Source organism: Cheilinus undulatus, linkage group 5 (genome assembly GCF_018320785.1).
Source record: "Cheilinus undulatus linkage group 5, ASM1832078v1, whole genome shotgun sequence".
In the NCBI taxonomy this organism is placed as follows: domain Eukaryota; kingdom Metazoa; phylum Chordata; class Actinopteri; order Labriformes; family Labridae; genus Cheilinus; species Cheilinus undulatus.
Window position 1 is genome coordinate 33,893,899 of NC_054869.1, and position 26,214 is coordinate 33,920,112.

Below are 26,214 nucleotides of genomic sequence, written 5' to 3' on the forward strand. Positions count from 1 at the left end.
GTTCAGAGATCAGACCTGTAAGTATGGAAGCCCACTTCAGCCACTTAATATTCAAGTCAGGCAATTAAAAAAAACACATAAAAATAAAACCAGAAAAGAAACTTTAATCAAAATTATGAGATAAAATGTAAAAAAAAATATATGAGATTAAAAGAGAAAATTCAGAGGAAATTCTAAGATTGTAAGTCAAAATTACGAGATTAAAAGTCACTTCTGAGAGGAGGTCAAAATTATTATACAGTATATTCCATCATAATTTTGAGATAAAAATTCCCAAATATGAGGTTAACAGTCAAAATAATGAGATGAAAACTAAAGATTATTATAAATTCAGTCATGTTTTAGAGATTAGTCAAAATAACGAGATAGACAATCATAAATATGAGATGGAAAGTCATTATTACGGGATAAGAGTCAGGCATGAGATTGCATGTCATGATTATGAGATTAAAAGAAAGTCACAATTTAAGATAAAAGACAACGTTATGAGTTAAACAGTCAAAAATAATGAGATAAAAAGTCTAAACTTGAAATAAAGAGTCCAAGTTGTGAAATAGTAAGTCATAACTAATAGAAAAGTCAAAGTTTTAAGATAAAATTATAATTTATTAGGAAAATTATATGAACTATTATAAGATAGTAAGTCATGAGATAAAAAATCATAGCTATGAGATAAAATGTTGAAATTATGAGATATATTTTTTTCATAATTTTAACTTCTTACCTCATAACTATGACTCTAATCTCATGAGTTTGTTTGATCTCATTTCAACTTTTTAGCCCATCATAATGACATTTCATCTCATGATCTTCATTTCTTTTAAAATGATTACTTTTTATTTTATAATTTTGACTTTTAAATCTCACAATCATGACTTTTTGTCTCATAATTTGAAATTTTATATCATTATCATTATTTTATGTCTCATAATTTTGATTTGGGAATTTTTGTTAACGATTTATTTGGAGCACAAGACTTACACGACACTTTCATAATCATGACATCTGTCATTTAAATGAAGGAGGATTTATAAAAGTTTATGAAAGGAGTCACTAAGTGTTCAGTCAGTTGCATCACCTTTAATGCAGAGAAGACACTGTTTGATTCCTTTTGTCTTCTTTGCACAGCGAGGCCCAGCCTAGCCTAGCATAAACACTGGAAACAACAGGGGAGAGTAGGGTAAGATCCACGTTTTCTTATGTGGCTCTCCAGGAAAGGAAAAAAGCTGCAGGGCAACCAGACAGAGTGCAAGGTACACTGAAAACTTCCTCTTCGATTTGGGATGTCCAGTGGTGTAGTGGTGTGTGTGTGTGTAGAAGTGGGTATGCTCTTAATATATTGCATTCAAGATGACATTGTTAACCAGTGACATTGTTAATGACAACCTTTATAATCATAAAGCCTCCTTCATGTGAATGATAGGGTTCTTGTCATGATTATGAGAGTGTCTTGTCAGTCCTATGCATACTCCTTCAAATAAAGTGTTACCTGACTTTTGTTTTTGTTTTTTTTTGTTCTTTTAATTGACCAATTTTCATATTTTTTCTTTTATAAATGATAGAAATGGGCTATGTGAGAGTGCAAAATAACTTGCAGTATTTGTTAAACCTCTGTGGCTGCCCCTCAAGGTAACAAACAGTTTTTTTTGGTTTTTTGTTTTTTTTTACTATTTGAAATTCCTGCACAAAGTGGTACGAGTATTTCTGTTAAATCATCCTGGTCTTAATATCAATCAATAGATTGTAATTATTACCTCTGCCAAGGACGTTATGTGATCGGGTGGGTTTATTTGTTTGTTCGTTTGTTCATTTGTTAGCAACACAACTCAAAAAGTTCTGGACGGATATTGATGAAATTTTCAGGAAATGTCACAAATGGCATAAGGAAGCACTGATTAGATTTTGGGACTGATCTGGATCACTGTCTGGATTCAGGATTTTTTTTTTAAGGATTCTGTACCATTGGGAGATAGGGCTAATGGTGGAGGTCTGCACTGTTACCACTTTACACCAGGAGATGGCGGACATGAGTAACTTCAATCCCAGCAGCATTTTGGGTGTGTTTCTATTCAAAGTTTTGGAGTTTATAGACTTTGAAAGATGCACGCCTGGTTGAGGAGACGAGTCAGAGCATAACAGAGGGACAGACAGCCAATTGTAGCAAGAATACTCACAATGCTGGGAGGAATAGAAGAATATTCACCCTCTGCCATGACTTCCTGTCTTCCAGTGAGACCATGGGTGAGACTGTCAGTGCATCTGTTGGCACCGGCAGGCAATGCCTCCACCATGACAGTCCATCTGTTGTGAAGCCAATGCTTTACCTCGCTGTGTTTCCACCCCACTGGGGAGGGAGTAATCGGCAAATGTCATGGTGAGGAGCACATGGGGACAGATCCAGGAATATGTTAAAAAATTCTCCACTATTGGGAGATAGGGCTAATGGCGGAGGTCTGCGCTTTCCGAGTGTTTTTCTAGTTGTGATTTTTTGCCATAATTAGGGCATCCATCCATATCAGTATTGCTAACATATCAAGAATCTGTTGTATGAATCACAATATAGACTTACTGACATGGTTCACTCTGCCTCATAAGAGGTACTCCCTGAAATCCTGAGTGTTGTCCATTTTAATGTAGGACACTCTTATTTCATCACTTTCTTTATCATTATTGTGAAAATAGCACGAACATCTGTGTCAAAACAACCATGTGAATCAGTACTGACATGGTGTGAAATCTCTATTTTGTATTCAAGGCTTTAGAAGGCATAAAACTGGTTTGTGAGTCCTGACATGTTTTTTTTCAATGTGCATATTAAAATCTGTAACTCCTCACTCTGTCAATATACCGTGTTTACTCAAAAGTGCATAAAAGATGGTTTAGGTTATCCATCAAGATCTAAAAAGTCAGCATTACCAAAATGATTCCATTTCCTTCTTAATGCTTCATTCATGTCTAAAATTGCCGGATGGATGAATAAAAAGCATTAAAGAAAAAGAGTCACAGCAGAAAATGGAAGTGAAATTGCGTTGGAAGTGTAAGATGTTGCGTTGCCATGGAAATGTTATCTTGTTAGGTGCTGACACAGTTTAGAAACATGTACTCAGTTAAGAAATATTATGTAACCTCTCCCTCTCTCCGCCCTCCCCTATCTCTCTTTCTCCCTGTCAGAGGCTGTTAGACCGCAGATTATTGTTGATGTAATAAAATCCAGGCAGCCAGTGAATCGTAACGACAGATACATAAAATGCGGGATAGGAGGATGAGGATGGAAGTGGAGGAGGGTCTGTAGGTGTATGTGTGTTCCAATAACCCTGGTGACTTTGTACCGTACCCATCCACGCTGCAGGGGCTGTGGCCCATCCATCCTCCTGCGGGGGCAAACGTCTCTCCTTTGGACTCAGTTTGGTTCACTGAGTCCTTACTGAGAGAGACACAAAGAGATGAAGAGTATGAAGGGATGGAGGGGGAGGAGGAGTGGGTTTTCAACAACAAGAGGAGTGAGGGTGCTGGTTGAGCGGGGCAGAGGAGGCGGAGTTGGATGGTAGGTGAAGTGTAAAAAGAGAAGAGGAGGAGGAAAAAAGAAATGGTTGGATGATGAGGAGAGGAGAGAGAAAAGTCCATGCAGTGCTCAGTCTTCTCCTGACTAAGAATAGCAGCTCTTCTGGTAACCCAGTGCCCCAGGACATGACCATTTGAATAAAAGCCTCTATCACTTCACATAATGCTGGGTTTGTGTGTGTGAATGTAGGTGTGTGTCTGCGTGCTTGCATGTGTTTGCATGCGTGGGGAAGTATTTGGAAGGCAGATACTCAGGGAACTTCATCAGAATAAAAAGAGAGACGGACAGGAAACGAGATCGAAAGAGGGAGCAGGCTAATTGATGGTGATGATAATGGGCTTGTGGAGCAGAGAGGCACAGACCAGACTTTATGTTTTATTGCAGTGAGCAAATAACTCTGTCATGTGTGTCAAGCCACCCACCCTTGAGTTTTATCCCTCTTTCTCTCTGTGTCCCTGTCTGCTTTGTGTGAAGTCTGCAGAACTTTATATAGGATAAAACTGGGCAAGAAAAGAGTGTGAAAAGCGACTGTAGTTGAAAGCAGTGTTTCCATATGTCTGGGCCATATGTTTGATTAACTGTTTGTTGGATCTTAAAGGGAGCAATAATAACGTCTTCCACTTTTGGCACAGCTGAGAGGTGTTGTTGATGTGTTTACACTCAGGGTCACAGTTATAATCCTCTTTCTTTCTCTTGATATTTCTCTCTTTTAGCACTATTTCCTCATCGTGTTTGGCCACGATGGACAGAAGCCTCTGGAGCTGCGGACGGATGAGGAGAGCGAGTGTGATGAATGGGTGGAGGCCATCCAGCAGGCGAGGTATGCATATAGCATCGTCCGAAGCACAATTTCCCTTTTCAGTTTGTGAAGCAGGAAATATGACACCTAGCATTTACAGTGATGTGAGTTCAGAATTCATTGTTTATGAATTTTTAATAGCCTTTTGCAAAAGGCTATTAAAAATAAGCAATTGCTTATGTTGGCCCCGCTCCACATTCAGAGGCTCTTGCCCAAATCCGGCCTGAGGTTCCTTTCTTGCATGTCATTCCCAACCTTCTTACTCTCTCCAGTTACCAACTCTATCCACTCTCCTGTCTTAATCAAGGCATAAAATCCCAACAGCAAATCTTAAAAAGTGCCTCTTTTAGGGTGTTTTCTCAATAGGCTTGATTGCTTCTTACCATGCTCAGGCATGATTGCTCCCCCTCTCTGTTCCCTTGTCGGTCTGCTCTCATATTAATAACATTGTTACATGCCTGAGCACACTTGCACATGTATTCTGCCCAATAAAATAGGTGCAATATGAGTAGAATTGGTTTACAAATCCATATAGAAGAAGAGGGAAGAAGAATCAACCATGGCAGCCACTCAGGATGACATTCGCTCTGTGTAGACAACGGAGTCCATCCAGCAGGCAACTATAGGTGTTTTGTTAAGTTTGATGCCAACAACAACCCTTTTCCTACATTCACATCTGCCAAGCAGCCCAGACAGTGAAATGGGTCTGTGCTCTGTGGATCCAATGTTTTTGAAGAGACAGGAATAGGGGTGTGACGAGACTCTTATCTCATGAGACAAGATGAGATTTTACACTTTTTTTTTAGAATTGAGGAATAACCACAAGTGGAAAATATGTCCTTTAAATGACTGAAAGTCATAATTGCAAAACATTCAGGTCTATTCAGTAATCTTTTAACTAACTCATCTTGTACCAAATATGATATCAATGCTTACATAGTTTGTCCTGTCTAACTGTACATTTTAATGCTCTTCAAATCAAACCTTTCATTTAAATAGTCTACCACATCTTTAATTTACTACACTATGCACTCATACAATTACAATAATAACAATAAAAACATTTAGATTATTTTGAGAGTACTCTAAAAACTGTTTAAAACAGACTGAAACATAAAGAGCTGCATCAGTAAAATTAAACTATTTCTCATCCTCTTTAAGTTGATCCAGATTTAAAACACTCAAAATACGTCTTTCTGTTAAGATGTTTGCTTTTTTACAGTAATTTACAGAAATAGATTATTTTGTCATTTTGTGGCCTTTCTTTCTGATAAGAGCTTTGTCAGTGTTAGACACAACACAAAGATAAGTGTGTATATTAATGTGTGTGTGTTGGTGAGTGAGTGTGTCTCTGCTCTGTCTGCTGTCAGACAACAAACAGGGCGTGTTTAACTGGGGCTAGAACTTCAGTTTTTAGAGCTAACAGTGGACTCTGGCACTCAAAAAGGCGTTTACAGCTGCAGTATACAACGGCACAGCCAACAGCTGATGGATGTGTGACTGACCGATGGTGAGGTGAAAAGGAGACGTGACGAAGCAGCGATTGAATCAAAGTTAGAAAGTTACAGATACCGGCACTATGAGTGAGTTTGCGTGCGTACACAAACTAAATAAATGCTGTATTCTCCTCACGGGGACTGCACAGATTTCCAGTAGCAGCATTAAATCATTTCGCACCGTTATGATGATGCATTTGTGGATCATGTGCGGCCCCAAGTAGCACACGCAGAGGAGGGGGTGGGGGTTGGAGCAGTGATCTGAATGGACCACAGATCAGCTCTGTTACTTCATTAGCTATCAAACCAACAATTCTAAAGTGTCCAGGGCATCTTTGTGATGTTTTATAGTTTACAGTTTGGTGTTGTTTTCCATCAGGAGAGCTGCTGCTCCTGGTGTCTGCACAATATTGATCTTGCGAGATAGTTTTCACCTCGACAAGAAATCTCATGGAGTTTTGATCTTGTAAAATCGTGTGGGACGAGATCTTGTCACACCCCTAGACAGGAGACATTAAAAATTGCCATTACAACTGTATTGCCGATGAGTACCCTATACTTGTACATGGCTGCGTTCACATCTCCTGTGTACTGTGCCAAAGCTCACTTTTAGAGCTGGTCTCCATCATGTTTAATGCCTGAGTTTGAGTACAGTGCACTTGCATCCACACTGATCAAATTAGCCTCGGGGCTTTTCTTAAATCTGTCATGTATCCTTAAATGCCCATGGTGTAAGCTTGGACATTGTGCTGTTTAAATAAAAAGTTTTCCAAAGAGAGTAAAGAGATTGTATGGAAGAAACTTTGCCGATATCTGAGTTTATGCGCTGCCTGTGAGACAGCGGTCAGTTTGTGTCTGCTGACTTTAGGGGATTTCATAAACTTCTCTGATGGACCCAATGGCTTTAGAGAGCAAAAAACTGGCTTCCTGATTCAAGTCCCCTTTTCTCTCTCTCTCTCTCTCTCTCTCTCTCTCTCTCTCTCTTCCGCATACAAATATTATACATTTGGTGAGGATTTATTTAAAAATAAGCGCCCTCATGTCTGTATTTTCAAAAGCTCCCAGCTTGTTATTGCAATAAACAATGACTGAGATAGAGAGAGCAAATAGATAAGAGTCATCATCATACAGTCAGGAGTCAACAGGTCACGGAAGCAGCTTTATCCACAACTCACAAACCAAAAGTGTAGCTGCAAAAATTAAAAGTGAACACCCTTTGAAGATCCCATTCCTGTTATGTAAAAGTCCATCTTTCAGGCATCATGAGACCGTTGTGTGAATGATGGAGATTTATTTCTTACAAGGATCTGATATATTACACTCATGCATGAAGTAGTAGTAGATAGTATTAAAATGATTAAGTGTCCTTTTACTTTAATGGAAAATTGGAAAATAAAAATAAACTACAATCAGAGAAATAAAGTGTTGGTACTCAAAATTTCCTGGGAGAGGATCCTGAAACCCAAATTATGGCATAATTTTACTTGATTATTTAACTTTCGTCCCTTTTGATTTTAATGAATATAAATTGCAATCAGAGCCGTATTGCAATTTGTGAATCATATTTTCTAGAGAATCTGTTGATACCAGTTTTAACATACAAATAGTTAATTTAAGGGATGCATCATCTTTTCTCATTTGTGTGGTACTCTAGCTGTAGAAAAAAGTACTCGATTAATCAACAGAAGAATTGATAGAGTACTTGATTCCAAAATAACTGATTACTGCGTCTTTAGTTTAAACTTTCCTTCTGCCATTATGTTTTTCATTGCGAATTCAAAATGTGCAGTCATGTAGCTCTTTTAGTACCACCTTTCTTTCCATGTGGAGTTTGTGCTCCTGCTTGCTTGGGCAGTTGAGCTCTCAGCCTGAGGTGATGGTTGAAGTATGGACCAACAGCCAGTGAGTCACCCTGCCCACCTCTGCAGGTCACTGTCAGGTATTGATTCTGATGTTTAAAATATTAATTCAGCGGAATGCTTATTTTAATACCAACATTTACATAACTTCTTTGCAAGCCAAAGAAGTCATTTAACTGGATGTTACATGAGTCTTTCTTAAAAACAGCACACTGCTGATGTTTAACACATGATCAAAGACTCCTACTCTTCCAACATTTTATTTTGTGTTTAACCATAAGTTAATCCAACAGTTGTTCTCCTCTGACCATTAAAAAAACACCCGAATCAGCAGTCAGCTATAATGGTTCTCTACTGTTAATTTTATTTGATTTCATTTGATTTGTTACAACAGTTACACATCAGTTACTGATGTAGCAAGCCACATTCTTTGTCAGAGGATTCAACAAAGATCATCTATACTGATCATTATCAAATGGTGTGCCTGGAGGCAAGTCTAGGTGTGCCATGGGAAATTGTACAATCACACTTTATTACTACTCCAACTATACATCAACCAACAATACTGTAACACATGTTAAAGCAGCTTTTTTGCATGGATATGAACATGGTGTGCCTTGAGATTTGGCTTGATCTTAGGTGTGCCTTGGGCAAAACTTTTGAAAACCACTGATCCATAAGATGTTATTGTGTAATGTCAGTACATATGATTGTGGTTCAGTTATCATCCTTCAAGGTTATAAACACAATCCATTCACCCCAGTATTACAAAATCATTCCTGTACTTAGGTTTCCTGCAAAACTCATTCTCTCCATCTATTAAAATCAGTCACAGAATCTATCCAGTTATTCTCTGTTGGAGATTTTAACTATAACACCCCAAAACATGACAGCAAAGTAATGCAAAGCTCATTAAGGGAGAGCAACAGAAGAAGTATCCTTCTCCATGACAGGCAGATGCCATGCCACAAGCACACAGGGTCATCTCTTCCTAAATAAACCCTTACCAGCTCTGCTGGACCCCGCAGAACTAGAAAGCTAAACCTTCAATGTTGTCTCATGTAGGGTTATTCCGAGGGTAGTCAAATTTCAGCCTGAGCAAAGGTCTAATTAGCCAGAATAGGTGAAAAACACCCCTGAAGGTGTTCAGGACCATTAAGGTTAAGAGGACTTTTTCCCACAAAAGACATTTTGACATTTGACAATAGCTCAGTAGTGTGAATAATAGTATTAATGATGGCAGCTGCTGCAGTTTTATGGTCCTGTATTTTTAAATCTAGCTTGCTGTCACACTGTCACGGCTCTTTGGGTTGAACAGAAACCAAGCCACATTAAACTTAATATTAATACATGCACTTTTCCCTCCTTATACTGGCCAAAATTTCTAGCTCTAAAGGGGAAAATAACATTAAACATAACACAATCCTTAGTACATCCTTGAATAAGTAATGCTGATTTGTTTTTTAAAGCCAAAGTGTTTCTAAAAGCCCTCTTAAAAAATCGGAGATATTTTTCTATAAAATTGAAAAGTTATACTTGTTCAGCAGAATGTTCAGATAATAAATCTTCACATTTGTGTACGTGTTTTTTACTTATGAAAAGTGCTGTAATCTCAGTGATCAGGATTGTGGAGGTACCTTTTACTGACATGTGCTAACAAACTACCTCCAGGAGACTGTGATTCAAATGTTGTCTAACCCAGGAGGATGGCCTTTCATCAGCCCTGATAAATATGAATTTATGTGTGAAAATACAGACCCAGGATTATCTTGTGAAATAACCAAAAAGCTCATCAAGGAGCCTGTTATTCAGTGTGGCCCTCATTTATCAAACTTGCGTAGGAACTAATGCAGATTTCAATGTAGAAATCATGTTATGACCAGGCCCACGTGTGATTTATGAAACGAGCGTATCTGGCAAATATAAGCGTACAATTCTCATTTAAATAACAGCCTTCAATATTCACAGTTTAGCTGACCTCGCCCCGCAGAGTTTACGACAGAGATACTTAATACAGCGAAAATACCTGCTCCCGTTATCATGGTTTCAGTCTTCGGATTGGAAAATTAAACATTTGCTGTTTTTAAGCCTGAAAAGTGGCATTATGGTGAATCCAAAATACCTGGTGAGGAAATCATTGCTGTGTTTGACAGCGTTGTAGCGAACAAAGTCCAGCTGATATCAGAATATTTAACTTGTACATCTGTGATAGATAACTTGAAAATGATGTCCTAATTCTTTAGGTTGAGATTATAATATAATCAGTATTCCTTATGTTTGGGTTTAAAAACATGTGGTCCGTTTTTAAGACGTGGACTTAAAAGTGTGTATGTTCTTAAGAGAAACGCAAACAGAACGAGGCCAGCCTGAAACTGTTCCAGACTGAGAGGAGAGTCATGTATTATTATTATTGATCCTTAGAGCTCACAGCTATTTTTTATAATGTAGGCTAAGTGTATGTGTCAGTGATATGCCGTTTACGGTGGAGAGAAACTGCTCTCTTCTGACTGTTTATGAGACTTAAAATGAGATTAAAGAAAGCCTGAAATGTCCAACAGACCATAAAACAAATGAAGACATGTCTAATCTGAATAGCTTTCCAGCCAAAAATATCAATGTCGTTCTTACATTTTAGAGCGCTGGATGATCTCTGGTCTCTTAACAGCCTTCAGCCTTGTGTCTGTGTGTAATTACGCACACGCTGATTGATTTTGTTCAAATGTAAATTTATTTTTGTGTTTGTTTATGAAAAGCTCTTCAACACACACTCCTGATTTATCCCTTTAAATAGTCTGGAGTAAATTACTCTTCTTCCTGTTAAACTCTTAACTCTGTCACAGCGATGAAATGTAATTCTGTTTTAAAAACTGAATATTTAATTCATTTCCTTTTGTGTTTCCTCTGTTTTTTCCCCCAAATCACTGCAAGTTTTTTTCTGGTTAAATCTACTGGTATTGTGATGTTATGGTGTACAACAGGACTTAAGTAATCACCTTTTTTTAAAATAAATTGATAAACGTCCATTTATCAAGTATAAAAAACAATGAGGAAATCAGCTGGGAGTCTGCATTGCTCAGTGTCATTTCAAAAGCAATATTGCTGTATTGTTTATGTATTTGTTGTTTTTTATGCACTTCTATGTCTGCTAATAAAGATGATGATGAATATGATGATGATGGTTGCTCACAGGGATTGCCAAAGCTTTGGTTTCATGTTGTTTAATACATTTTAAAGGTCATGTATAACCTCTCACCTCCAGATCCATTCTGCAAAGTAAGTCAACACTGAGATGGAAACATGCGTACACAAACTCAGACCTGGTGTGGGATTTGACAGTGTCCTTTGCTCACAACCAGATTGATAAATACCGATCTGTGTGTGGACACAAGTGTAAACCTAAATTTCTGGTGTATGCACATTTAATAAATGACGACCAGTGAGAGGTTTGCATCGCTGACATTTCATGCAGGGGGTATAGTCTGAAACATCCATAAAAAATTCATTCACAAATCTGTGTTTTTGTTTTTTTTTCTCATTCACTGACATCAAACACATTTGGAACAAGGCCCAAGATATACTCATACTGAGTCTGCTATTCAGCTGCCACTCAGACATGTTTATGATGTGTACTCATCGTCTAACAGATATCTCCATGTATTTGTGGACTTGTCTCTATTTTCAGTTACTCTGACATCATCATTGAACGAGAGGTGTTGATGCAGAAATACATCCACCTCGTGCAGATCGTGGAAACTGAGAAGGTGGCGGCCAATCAGCTGCGCACCCAGCTGGAAGATCAGGACACTGAAATTGAGAGGCTTAAAGCAGAGGTACAGCATATATGTACACACACACACACAAACAAACACTACAAGCGTGCAACATTTCCATCATTTAAAATCTATTTTTCTTTATTGCCATCTCAAACTCAACAACAGCCATTTAATGTTTCTGCCTTCAGTAATGGCCTCTTTTGTGAGGGCTTTAAATTGCATATCCACAGGGAACAATGCATGCGCATAAAAAGAAGGCGGTATAAGACAAAGCTGGAAAATGTGTGCAACACTGGTAACAGCAGAGAAGAGGTTGCACAATGAAATGGAAAAGGAAGTAACATTGTTGAAAGCTTTTTTTCTGTAAAAGATGTTTCCTCTAGAGGTGTTTACAAGTATGATTTTGAAAGAAACTCTGCTGTTTTAATAAAATGTGCTCACAGTTCTCACAAGCAAGAAATAGTGTTGCACAACTCCTCTACTAGCCAGGATGATTTCATATGGAATATAAAATTTGATAACTTCAAATGACAAGTCAATGAAATATGATAATTTTTTGGAGTGCCAATGAAAGCAGCTAGCATTAGATCTGGTGTATAAGAGTACTTTTAATACTTTTTCATCTGAGAAGTAGGCAGTAGGGGTATGCAGTAAACAGCTTTATTTCAGCTGAAAGGGCCCTCTTTTCAATGATGGCATCTTGTTTATGTTCATCACGACCAGTACAGATCCTCAGCTGTTGGAATATTTTTTATAGAAAGTAGTAGATACCACAAGCAATCCGTCAGGGATGATTATTAGCTAAACCCCACTCTTTTCTCCTTCCTCTTACCTGAAAGGAAAATTAGACCTTAAAGTTTAACTGATCAACAATGTGGTGAAATAATATCTAAGGAGATAAGGCATCTAATGACAGCAGATTTTGTTTTATTGCTGTCCCATGATGTCTGATTAACATGGCTAGTTTTAAAGAGGGGAGACCAAAAATTGTCAAGTACATTGATGTTTATCAGATAAAATAAAGTAGCCTTTGTAAATAAAGATGATTTCTATTTGGTTTAGTACTGAAGGTATGTGAAGGTGTCCAATGCTATAGCAGATCATACTACAGAATATGAAAGGTTGAGAGCTGTACTGTGTGCATTTGTCACATTAAAAATAAAATGAAGGTTTAACAGGTGCTGTAGTCCAGTGTGATAAAAAAAAAAAAGCCACACAAAAACAAACAAACAAACAAACAAACAAAAAAACAACCATTATAACAACCATATAGCAATATTTTTACAGGTGAGCCCAAAATTTGCAAGAACACCAGGCTGGGGTTGTCCCTTTTTAACAGCTTTTCTCCCTCACCAGTTCATAATTGAGGTGCCCAAAACTGTGAAGAGGTTTTGTAGCTCCAGACAGGGGATGTTGTAAACGCAGAAACATGCTGAGAAGGATATTTAAGCAGAGCCTTAAGGACTACTAGAGGAAACAAAGTTTCTCTCTGAGTCCGCTCACCTTTTCTGCTTTCTTTATTCTTACATCCCCTCTGTGTTTAACCAACTGTATTGGGGAGGATTTCCTTGGGACATACTTAACTTGGCAGTCTGAGCCTGATGAGTGTTATCGGGCGACTCTATCATTTGCTAATCAAATATTCACATGTGTTGCAAGGGTTTAACAAATACTTAAAGAGGTACTTGAGATGAGTCGAGATCAGACAGGTACATCACTGACCTTTCCTGTGTTTAACACTCAGAAACTTAAGTGGCCAAAGCTTTGAGGTTACCCAGCTTTGGGCTGACAATGCTAAGAAAGGATCCTTTAATAAACTACTCTTTGAGACCAGTTTAATCAGTAAATTTCTTGCTATTTTTACTGAGCTTACCTGATACTATACATATCATTATGAGTCAGCCATTGTTTAAAGTTATCCCTCTTCCCTTCCCTTCATTTATTATCCCTTCCCTTATTCTTTCCTGATACATGATTGTGTGTTTATTGATTCATTATGTTTTTAGCTTAATAATCATCACTCAGGGTAATTTGACCCATATGCATGTTCATTTTTTGTTGCTTTTTCACAGTTTGCATATAAAATTTTAACATTAGCCATTCAGTCACTTGCTTGCCCACCCACCCACTCACCAGCACGCCCACACATCGCTGCGATCGCTCTCACACGCTGCCATGAATCATTTGAAGAGTGATCCAAAAAAATCCCCCACATATTCCTGTATAGTATATTGTATATACCCACGTCCTCCTGAGTGTGCAGTGTGTGTCCCCCCTGCTGTGTTCATGGCAGCAGAGGAGTGGGTGTGAACAATACTCACTCACCCTTGGGCGTAGGAGGTGAAGCCCACCATTCAATACAGACAACCCATCAACATCTTTACAAACAGCTGCCAAACCATTACGCTTATCGAACGTAGCATGTTTCTGTCCCGCTGTCACAGCACTATAAATCAGACGTGCATACTCTGTCAGTGAAGAAGAATAACCTCTATAACATCGTTAATCAGAGCTAATTACAGCTCTGTCTTACACACACAAACAGCAGGTAATTATTGGTTCATGATAATTAGATCGATGGCAGAGAAAGAAAGCATGAGTGAAACAATGAAATGTTACTTTTATCAACTTTGACTTATTGTGGTGAATTGATGAATTAGCAAATTAACCCTAAGTTGTTCTGTAACTGTAGATGAAAAAAACACAGTTGTATTATATCCCTTTACACCTTTAAAGTTTATTTCCTCTAATTCAAAACACTGAAAGAAACTTTTGTCAACCTCTCAAAAATTGGTTTGCATTTTATTTGTGGATACAAATTGTGCTAATCAAGGATGTTGTTCTTCTGGATTTATGTGTAACTCCTACATTTTTCATGTGGATGATAACTGATTCTTGCTTTGAACTGTCAATTTTAAATGGACAGCAGTGATGTGATAAAATCTATTAACCGACAGCTGATGACACAGATGTGTTGAAGGGTGAAAGTATGTGGACATTTAGATGGGTGCCATGCTCTTGTACTTTATCAATCACAAATGTGACTGGCAGCTGTGATGTTGCCAAGGTTCACACTTAGGTAATACGTTTCAATACAGCAGAGGTAGATAAGTATAGAATCAAGACATTGCTATTTTTTTTCCATACATAATGATAAGGGTATACACAGCTTGCTGCAGTAGTAAACATTTCACTCCCCCTTTTGGTGTTTCCACTCAGGCTGGTGACAGTAAACTGCTATGGTTACGGTGACGCACTGGGTCAGTCACTGGAACTTTATGTCAGTTCTTCATTATACTTTTGTCCGGAGTTATTTAGATCAGTAGTTCCCAGCCTTTTTCCTTAAAGTTGCCCCTCCTTGTATGGAAATAAAGCTATAAGCTCTCCCAGGACACACACCATTAAAAACATTATACACTCCTTTAAAAAATAAACATCTTAATTGATTTAATTTTAACCTCAGGCTGCACAGGGTTGCAGCGGTAAACACTGTTACCTTACAGCAAGAAGGCTCCTGGTTTAAATCCCTGTTTGATGGGGACTTTGCATCTTCTCATTCCCCACCAATGTTGAACGGTACAAGCAGCCTAGATGACGGATGGATTGATTTTATCTACAGCTGCCAAGATTAATCTAGTTAATCGTGATAAATCAAGGTCCACAATTAGTGCACTGAACTTTTTTAAATCACAATTAATCACATGCTTTATTGTTCCTTTTCAATACACTCTGGTTGAGAAATGTCAGCATCTTCCTACAGCCACAGTAATGTAAAATTAGTCCACCACTGCTCCTCAATGTCTTGTTTTACTTTAAAAGATTTACAGACAGCTCAGTGGATAAGTTAAAGTCATCTGAACCTTTTTGATGGTTTCTTATATAATTTTCAATCCATAATAAATTCCTGTTTCCATGGTTGAGTTAAAGTTCAAATCTTCAATCTACCATAAAAATAGGTCTGTATCTAAACAGGAAGTTAGTTACCCCTAGTTCAAGACAGTAGAGGAATAAAATATGACACAAAAACTGTTTAAAATGCAAAATAGGGAAATTTTCAAATGCAATAAAATGATGCATTTAATTATGATTAACTACAGAAATGCTGAGATTGATCATGATGAAACATCTTACATTTTGACTGCCTTAAAGGGGACATATCATGCAAAAATCCCCTTTTCAGGCTTTTCTAACAAAAATGCATGCCCCTGGCCTGGCCAGTAACATTGAAAGCCACAGACACAGAGACAGCTTCTGAGCAGGGTTGAAACAGAGTTTTTTAGAAATACAAAAATCCAATGCTGGAGTGTTTTTTCACCAACAGACTTCTCAGGCATGTTTTGGGACCTCTGAGACCAATATAAACTTGCATTTTAAGGGTAAAATAGGTTCCCTTTAATTCTAACCTCACATACAAGTGTGGCTGGCTAAAGCTGCCAGATATCAAACTGAATAAGGAAAAAGGTTTTCAACAACTAGAGTTCCAGACTTCCCCAGAGGTCTTTGGCACTCAATCCAGGGTGGAAAGGACATCAGGATAGGAACAAATGATATAAAGAAGGAAATAAAATTATCAAATGGAATCCTGATTGTTTATCTACACATGATGAAACTAAAATAATTCTAGATATTTGACAAAAAATTACACACTACAGTCTGACTAAATTCTACAGGTGGTTTGAATTAGGATAAAATGTGACTTGAAGCAAGGTGGTTGAGAGAAGCTGCATCTGCAAACAAAAGAAACAAGTAAGGCAATAGCCTAATACTTTTAGTCACCATATTGTGTGAAGAATTCACAGAAAGAGTTATTGGTGCTCAGTATGGTTAATGTGTTGTAGCTTGAAACCCTCCTTTCACTCTTCTCTACATTTAGTATGTTTGATAGCATGCATGGCTTTGCTGTGTTGTATGTCCAGCTCTGCTTGAAAACGTCTCTTAATTTGAGGTATGATGAGGATTTAGTTACTGCTGTATCACATAGGTGGACATTACTTGTCACAGTTATTCTTAACACACATCTGTTTTACCGCAGTGAGGTTCATGATAGCGCAACAATTTATCCAAAGATAAGCAGTTTATTTGTTTATCCAGTTGCTTACATCTCTATGACTCACATCCTCTCTGCAGCTTCAAACTCTGTCTTGACTCATCTACTTCAATAATCACTTGTTCAAATATTTGGCTTTTGTGGCTTGGTTCTGTATTCAGGAAGAAAAAACACTGTTTGATAGATTAGCCTTTATGCTGCTTTAATTCTCTCTTGGAGCAACAAGTGCGCTCTCTGCTCTACAAACCGTGATTGTATCTCATTGGCAGGATGTAGTGAGCCCTGCTAATGATGAAAATGCAAACCAAAGGCATTTTATATTAGGAAACATCTGCCTGTGTAATGAGGCCGCTCATGAAAAAGGGATTAGTCTTTGAGAGCCAGTGTGTGCAGTTGTTGATCCATCTCATTAAAACCTTACTCTAGTTTGTTTGTTTTTGTGTGTTGCTCTGTGTTTATGAATAATTAAACCAACTAGCCACTGTAACTGTCAGCACTTGGCAGTCTGGCTCCTCTCCTCCTGCCATTTGTTTGATAGTGCTGGTGAATAAGAAAATGAGGATGAGAGTGAGGGGCTGGAAATTGCTTTGGTTTCATCTTTCATGTGTTTCTCTCTCTGTGATAAACTGATGTTGTCTAGAGACCTGAAGGTAATATAGTAAGAACGCTGGCTTTATTTTCTCACAGTGGGTAGTGTTGCCAAGAAAAACCTTTTACAAGCTTTGTATATTTGACAGCAGTCATCACTGTTGTTTTAGGAGAAGGCATCATTTCTATTATTAGGTTTACAATGTGAAATGAGAATTTTTTACACAGCTTAATAACATTTTGAGTTTGGCATCAGCCCATCACTCTGACATCTCCTTTCGTGTTTTAAAACCTGAAAGATAACAATAACTTGGTTGAGGGTAGCGGCTTGTCACGTCTAAAACCAAAGTCGACTTTGCCGTTTTAAAAGGTTATTTCATAGTGGCTGAAGTGATGAGCTTCAACAAGTTTTTTTTTTTTACTTATTGAGTTTTTATCTGGCCTGGAGAATACGAACGAGATATGGGATGTGTGATAATATAAGTCGGCATAGTAAATTAAAAATGAAGTCGGTTTATTTGTGTGAGCTGATGTGTCACAACTCACTGAAATAAACCTGCAAGTAGCTGAGAGAGAGCTTGAGTTTCATCTGACTGCATCAGAATTGTGTAGGATGGACATCATACAAAGGTCTGTGTTTACTAGATAACAGGCTTATTGATAAAGCATTACTTATTAACTTCATTCTAATTTCTTTTTTTTAAATTAATATTGGGATGAGTTTTCATATATTGAATTCTGCAAGAAACAGAAAAAAACTCAACCGGAGAGGATTATGCTTTAAGCTCTGTGCTCTACATTGCTCTAGAGTTGATCAGGCACATCTAAGCCTTAATTTGCTTACTGTCACCAGCTGATATCAGCAGCCTTGTCATTTTCTTTTGAATGAAGGTATCAGATTGTCAAAGACGAGGAAGTCTGATGTCTATCTGATGCAAATTCACAAATGGTTCACTGAGAACACACTGCATGTCTGTCACTTGAGCAGTATATAACCAAATGACTGGTTGTCCCTTTAGGAATATGCAGTGGTGATTATTTGTTTGCTTTATGCTTTATCTCAGACATCCATATTTTATATAATGTCAGTTTTATCATAATCTGTGAAATTTTTCATACTTATTCTTTTCTGTCATTGTGTGTGACTGAATTTCTCTTTAAGATTGTAGCTCTGAACAAAACAAAGGAGCGAATGCGGCCTTACCATGTCAACCATGAAAATGAAGACCCAGATATCAAAAAGATCAAAAAGGTATTTTTTATTTGTATCCAAATTTAAAATGACATCCTTATCAGTTTGTCTTCTTTGTTACTGCTGAGGGTGCATGTTGCACATTTTGTATATACAAATCCCCCATGTGCATGTCCGTGCCTAAGCCTCCTGTTTGTATCTCCTCAGGTGCAGAGCTTCATGCGGGGCTGGCTCTGTCGGAGGAAGTGGAAGATCATCGTTCAGGACTACATCTGCTCTCCTCATGCTGAGAGCATGAGGAAGAGAAACCAGATCGTCTTCAACATGGTGGAGGCAGAGACAGAGTATGTAAAAAAACTATGACTCCAGCGACAACAAATACTGTAAAGCTTTGCTACACATGGTAGAAATGTCATGGTTAGAAAGAAGGATGCTCTCAATGATGTGTGTTGCTGTGAATAATCATAAGTAGAGTTGAGCAGTATGACTGTGGAAAGAAATGTGTTTTTTTTTCCCCATTTGTTGTTTTCTGGTTTTATTGGACATTTCCAACCTTTTAGGAATCAGGTAACAGGAGAATGTTAGATACTTTGTTAAAGCTCCACAATAAAGTGCATGCTCTAAAATTTTCTAAATAAGGCAAAAGGTACAGTTTTAATACTCTCCTTGTTGTCTTAATGGCCAGTCAGCACAGATATGCACCAATGCGCAGAGACGCTGAGCCATTATGCAGTTATTTTGGGAAAAAACACCCCTTTCTATGCAAATTGGCCTTAATTCATTAAGTATGTAATGATGAGGACATTAATAGTATGGCATAAGTAGAGTAGATTGGTCTACTCTCTCAGAGATCAGGAAACGATTTCACCTCAGTATGGCTTTAAAATAAATCATATGTAAATATTAATTATACATTGCTATTACTAAGCCATAGCCAAGAGTTAAATCAGTCTGAGACTGCTTTTTTTAATCGATGTGTGGCACTGTTATGCGTGACAAGGATGTGGTTATTTTCTTAAGGTTTCCTCGGAGAGGAAACTTAGTCAGGGTGATGCATAAGTGAACACATCAGTATTGCCTTTAATTAAATGTTTGTATTCTGAATATTTAACATGGATTGTCAGAATCTGTGTGTGATGCAGGGGGGATATGACACAACCGTGGTGGGCAAGAGTGGACCGTAATGGTCAGAAATTCAGCAGTAGCAGGGGGAGCGAGATTAAGAAAAGAGTTCTTATTAATTTATACCTTGATTTTATTCATTTTTTTATTGATGTTGTTCTGAATATAGTCATTACTGTGATTTGGTCATAGGCAGGCCATAAGGTAGCAGGCTGAGTGCTGAAGATTATCAAAGCAGTGACAATATCCTGTACAACATCACTCTCTGGAGTCATATTGCTTAAATTGCAACTTCAAAAATTTTTCAAAATTTCAACCTCAAGTGTGATTTTGCTTTTACACAACAGATAAACAAGCACAAAATTGTAGTAAATAATAAATATCAACAACAGATTGTTCTTAACTTCACCAACTCAACTAGTTCCACTGTTTAACTGTCCGAGTCCCTGTGATGTTGTTCTCCTATATCATCACTCATGATTTCTTGTCCAACAAGATTACTCGCATTTTACTTGTCTTTTACTAAAAATATTACCTAGTGGGAAAATACTTTATCAAAGAGTAGCAAGACATTTAATTAAAGGCCTAAAGAAAGAGTGATTTGGAGCTTAATCCTGGGACTCTTTCCATTTTCAATCTGTCCTGCAGCCTTTGGGTCTTGTTTGCTTTTCTGAGTTTCTGGCTAAAGAAGAAAGAAATTACATTCATCACAACTTCCTTCAAACAATTTGCTGTTACAGAAGATGAAAATATAGCCCCAAGAACAAATGATCAGAGAAGATGACTACTAATGTTTCTGAACAGAAGTGGGTAAAAAGAGAAGAGAAGACAAATAATTTTGGCAAATTTATCAAGTTTAATTTGAATGCTTTAGACAAATTATGAAATTAAAAGAAAATTCATGGCAGTGTTTCCCACACACAAATGATACTCAGATGGGACACCCAGGTATATTTACATCCATCCAAGTATATTTGCCAACTTTTTTTCTTGTTACTGTCCTTATATAATCCATATGCACAAGAGAAAGATAAAGAGAGCATGAGACACTCCTATATGTGCACAGATTGAGCTGCAGCATCTCATATTGTTGAAATTGTTCTCTGCAGTTGATTGCTATTGGTGTCCTGACCCCGTATTGGGAAAGTTGTTACCATATGCTCTGTTGTCAACATGAAGCACCAACAGATCACATGTTGTAATAATTTCAAAAGGGGTAATTGATTTTTCAGAAATGTGGTTGCAGCCCCCTTCTCACTCGCTCTCCGCACTCACTAAAACCTTACTTTTAAACACTGCAATTTGTCAATATCATTTGATAACCATGAAACATTATAGATAAAGGCAAACATTTGTATTCACAGCCACATAACATATATTGAATTGAAAAGTTGCACTTCATTATCTCTTCAACTTGGCCCAGCACCATGATGTTTGTGCCATATGAACCTCTCTGCCAGGATGGATTGCTCAAGCGCTTTTCAAGGATTATGAGAGCCACAGAGTCATCTTCACTGCTTTTCCTCTCTATAGTACAAAACCTTTTTCCAAGTGCTACAAATGTCCTCAGTGAATACAAAAGTAAATGCATCAGACTCAGTATGCAAGGTCAGAGTTTGATTTTTTTTGTTGGAATATGTACCCTAAAAACATACCCAAAATGAGGAACTTTGTGTGCAAAGGCCTTTAAGCTAAAGACATTATCATACATATGTTTTTATGTTTGTCCCTGTGTGTGGTGAAAGGTATGTCCACCAGCTCTACATCCTGGTCAACTGTTTCCTCAGACCTCTGAGGATGGCTGCTAGCTCAAAGAAACCTCCCATCAGCCACGACGACGTCAGCAGCATCTTCCTCAACAGGTGCATACATCTGTGTGAATGTGCCTGCATGTGATTAAGCAGCTTTTTACTTCAGTCTTTGTTCTGTAGTAAATCACAGAGGTGTTAATCAAGCTAGATGCACTAACAGAGATGAATGGAGACAATTAAACGTCTTTTATCATTCTGTTTTAAGTCTGTTGTTTACAATGTGCTTTCAGTGAGACCATAATGTTCCTGCATGAGATCTTCCATCAAGGCTTGAAGGCGAGGATAGCCAACTGGCCGACTTTGGTGCTGGGTAAGCTGTTACCAAACCTCACCAGGAAAAGAAAAAAACGAAAAAACGAGTGTTTTTGTACACTCTGCAGCCACTCAGTGAAATCAAGGTCAGATTTTCAGTCATCCTCCACATCCACTTTGTCTCAGTCAGACGTCAGTTTTGACGTCGTCCTGCCCCATTTACACACACACACTCGCTCTCACACACGCTCATATCCCTATCTCAGTCTGAACCAGGCACCCTCATTGTCTTGACAGACAATGACCACACAGAGCAGAAGGCCTCCCACAAATAGGCCCTCCTAAAACAGAAACCTCCTCGACAGATAACATCACCTAGGAGACGGACTGCTGAAAGGCACGACAGCAAATTGCTTGTGACAAATTCAGAAAGAAACAGATTGACTGATTAGACGTTATCCTTATCTGATACTCTGCTCCAGGCTGACGATGATTGTAGATTTTCTACTAACAGTATGTTTTACAGCAAATCCATTTTCAGTGCCTCATGCTTTTAACCATTAACTATTTCAGACAAGTGAAGGCTTCTTTGTCTTGCTTCTTTATGTTTGGTTTTGCTGTATCATGCGTGGTTTTCAAAGCCTAAACATCCAGTCAGTTATTTCTTAGAAGTGACTACGGAAATACCCTTCAGTTTTCAGTTGCTATTTCACTTTCCCTTTATTAAAACTGTTCTTTATTGTCTTTGAGCCCATGTTGTCATGCATTTAACAGCACAATGACGTTTATTTAACCCCCCAAAAAGAGGCAGTTTGATCAATAAACAAACTAGCACACAGTACCTCCCTCATGGTTGTTGAAGTGTTGGCTGATTTTGTTTCAGGGATCAGCTTTGCAGCCTTTATAACGGGTGAGCAGCTGTGAGTTTCAGTTCATTTCATGGGAAATCTTGGTCTGAACTGGGCTAAGGACCAAACTAAGATCTTAGGGAATGGCCTTAACAGCAAATTTTGTGATTGTTGACAAGCTAATTGAAAACTAATTTTACAAAAATAAACCAGCTATAATTTAAACAAGATCAGTTCTCCAGAAGAGTTACCTTGTTGGTACTTTATTGAATTTATGAAGATGCTGATTACAAGAAACACAAGAAACACCCCCCCCCCCAATCTTCCCAAGACTGACAAAATAAGGTAATTTGTTGTACTTTGTCTCGTGTAGTTTCATGTGTTCTTGTTTAAATTGTCACAATAGCAGATGTCTTTCTCTCTCTTTTCCCTACTCCTTTAGAGCATGTATCCACAGGGTGTAGAGTAGGTGGAGATGGCCCACAAGTATATTGTTCTTAGTCGTCTGTCTTATACCATACAATGCTGCTTTGATAACCATTACCTTTGAAAGTGGAATCAAAACTTCACCTAAGTCGTAAGTTGTCCTTGTCCTACTTTTGGACCACTTTGAGCGATCAGCGGCACTGCGCTGTGACTGACAGCTGGCCCCAGTAAAAAAAAAAAAAAAAAAAAAACAACAACCATTTTCTATACCACTTTTTCCATTCCGGGTCGCGGGGGGGCTGGAGCCTATCCCAGCTGTCATCGGGCGAGGGGCGGGGTACACCCTGGACTGGTCACCAGTCAATTGCAGGGCTGACATATGGAGATAGACAACCAGGCACACTCACATTCACATCTTCAGGCAATTTAGAGTCACCAGTTAACCTAATGAGCATGCTTTTGGTGGTAGGAGGAAGCCGGAGTACCCGGGGAGAACCCACGCGTGCACGCGGAGAACATGCAAACTCCGCACAGAAAGGCCCTGGCCTGACCGGGAAGCTATCCAGCGACCTTCTTGCTGTGAGGCAACAGCGCTAACCCCTGCACCGCCGTGTACCCTCTTATTTTGTATAGATCTAAGATTCCTGTCATTTCTTTTCCTTGTAACGTGGCTGAGGCAACTCTGAAATTAAAAATGTAGGTTAAACTTTTTTATTGTTGTAATAAAAATATACTGGTCAACTACAACAGCCACTGGTAAGAACACAGGAGTGTCGTACTGCCTAATGTCTTACATAGAGTAGGGTCTTAAAATTCCCTCAGGATTAATAATTTACCTATCTACCAACCAACATACTTACTTACTTCTTACTTTGTGATCTTTACTGTTTTTTGTTGTAGCTGACCTGTTTGACATCCTGCTGCCCATGCTGAACATCTACCAGGAGTTTGTGCGTAACCATCAATACAGCCTGCAGGTTTTAGCCAACTGTAAACAGAACAGAGACTTCGACAAGCTGCTGAAACAGTACGAGTCTAACGCCGCCTGTGAGGGGAGGATGCTGGAGACCTTCCTCACATACCCCATGTTCCAGGTACATCATAGACTCTAGAGCCTGCTCGGTTTTCATGAGTATGTGTTGCTTTTTTATGTCTTTTAAAAATTGTTCTTTCCCCTACAAGATTCCTCGCTACATCATCACTTTGCATGAGTTACTGGCACACACTCCCCATGAGCATGTGGAGCGCAAAAGTCTTGAATTTGCTAAATCCAAATTGGAGGAACTGTCCAGGTATAATAATATAAATAATCTTTTTTTTTTTTCCAGCACATCTCTAGATTGAATTCTGATCTTACTAGTGTATTTACATGCTTTCAGAGTCATGCACGATGAGGTGAGTGACACGGAGAACATCCGGAAGAACCTGGCCATAGAGAGGATGATCGTGGAGGGTTGTGACATCCTGCTTGACACAAGCCAGACCTTCGTCAGGCAGGGTGAGTCCTCATTAGATCACAGCTTAGTTCTGGATTTTTTCTTAACTCTAAGACCCTCCTGCCTCTCAGCTATTTGATCAAAGAGCACTCATATAGTACATTAGTGGAGCTCAGACACTGAATCATGACATTAGCTTTAAAGTTTTGGCAGTCTATGAACTTTCCCTGTAAAAAAAATTCTCCATGATTAGTTAATAGGCTGATCTAAAAGCAGGAAAAGCCATATACTAAGCATGGTGTCAAGGCAACAAAAGCAACAGGCTGCCTACTTTAGCAAAACAAAGTCATTCTTGATTACCTCAATCTAAATTCTCCTACATGAATACCTTAATGCATAAGCAACTGCTAAAAATAATTACTGGTGGAAGAGACAGTCTCTTAAAAGCTCTTATTCAAGTCCTGCAAAATCTCTGATAGTGGAGATCTGCTCTTAAGTGACAAGTTGAACCCATATCTGTGCCAGTGTTTACTCAGTGATACAATGTGCAAACCAAATAAAAGTTATCTGATCTCCTAAAACATAGAGCATGTTTCCTTTTATGGTGGAATAAACTTACGGAGTGTGCATGCCTGCAGATAAAGTTGTAATTCATACAGTTGAGTCACAGGGCAGGAGAAGAAATGCTGACACCAGATCTGACTGTACATTTCTTTGTTTTTCCTCAAATCTGCCAATTTTTTGCATTTTCCCAGTTTACATGTTTGCCAGGTGCTTACTCTCTACACTTACCTGATGAAAAAGTCACTTTTAACCAATTTTCACTAGATTTTCCCTAATAAAACCTAGTAAACTCAGCCCTCAGCTTAATGAAATGGTGTGTAATCCTGGTCCTATCCTGTCCTTCTCACAGGCTCTCTGATCCAGCTGCCTTCAGTGGAGCGAGGGAAGCTGAGCAAGGTCCGCCTTGGCTCTCTATCTCTGAAGAAGGAAGGGGAACGGCAGTGCTTCCTCTTCACCAAACACTTCCTCGTCTGTACACGCAGCTCTGGGGGAAAACTGCACCTCCTCAAAGTGAGACCCTAAGTTTTAATTTTTATTTGTTATTACAGAATATTAAGGACAAACATCTAATTCACTGCTTTAGTTTCAAAACTAATCCGGTTTTGGATGAGGACCAAAGTCAACCAGTAATAGGATCTGAGTAAAGAAAATGAAAAAATCCTCAAGGAAAGACGTTTCTGTCAGTCATGCATTGAGTAGATTCTGAAAATCTTTTAGGTAATTTTTCCATCTGTTCTTAATATTTACACTACAGAATCCTTTTGAACAAGAAAATATAGGTTCTTCTCCTTTAACGGTTCACAATCTTTAAAAGACATCAGGTTTCAAAGGTGTCAGTAAATTTCTGAATTCAGCCATCTCTGAATGTTAACTAAACTCTTGCAGTTCAACTCTTTTGTTTCAGTGTGCAACTCAAACTGTTAATATATACACTCACTGACCACTTCACTTCTGGGTACACCAATTAAGCTGCTCATTGTGCAAAATCTAATTAGCCAATTACATTGCTGTAACCAATGCATGCATATACAGTATATTAACACACATAAGTATGCTAATGCATTCTATATACATGCATATTCATAAAATCTCTGTAATTCCTCTTCCATTGATTTCGATTTCTCCTCAAAAACATCTTCCATGTTCTTTATTCTTTGAGTTCAACGTACCACTTTAATCATAATTTTCTATTTTAGCAAATCTGAGTGTTTTGTTTTCTTCCAGTTTTGTGTTATTTGCTTAAGTGCTCTGATTCCAAGTAGTCTCAATAAGTACAGTTCATCTTTTTCAAGACCAATTAGAGGTTTTCCTAGACTGATGTGCTCTGCTTGAGTCTTTTTAACATTTGGTCAGTAAATTTAAAGGCAACTTAGAATTGTTTTTGTTGTTGTTTTTTCTTGTCAGAACTGCATCAATAAAAATAGTAAATAAAAAATAAT

The 26,214-nt window shown here is 38.2% G+C and overlaps 1 protein-coding gene across 3 annotated transcripts in view; it reads left to right on the plus strand.

The window, feature by feature from the left end:
- rasgrf2b (Ras protein-specific guanine nucleotide-releasing factor 2b) overlaps window positions 1-26,214 on the plus strand; it is a 76,329-nt gene that overhangs the window by 20,305 nt on the left and 29,810 nt on the right. For all 3 annotated transcript variants that reach the window (XM_041786682.1, XM_041786684.1, XM_041786683.1), the window contains exons 2-11: window positions 4,276-4,382; window positions 11,399-11,546; window positions 18,287-18,376; window positions 18,524-18,660; window positions 21,184-21,300; window positions 21,480-21,559; window positions 23,676-23,869; window positions 23,958-24,067; window positions 24,155-24,273; window positions 25,125-25,285. In XM_041786682.1, coding sequence (XP_041642616.1) covers window positions 4,276-4,382; window positions 11,399-11,546; window positions 18,287-18,376; window positions 18,524-18,660; window positions 21,184-21,300; window positions 21,480-21,559; window positions 23,676-23,869; window positions 23,958-24,067; window positions 24,155-24,273; window positions 25,125-25,285 — 1,263 coding nt within the window. The remainder of the gene's footprint in view (window positions 1-4,275; window positions 4,383-11,398; window positions 11,547-18,286; window positions 18,377-18,523; window positions 18,661-21,183; window positions 21,301-21,479; window positions 21,560-23,675; window positions 23,870-23,957; window positions 24,068-24,154; window positions 24,274-25,124; window positions 25,286-26,214) is intronic.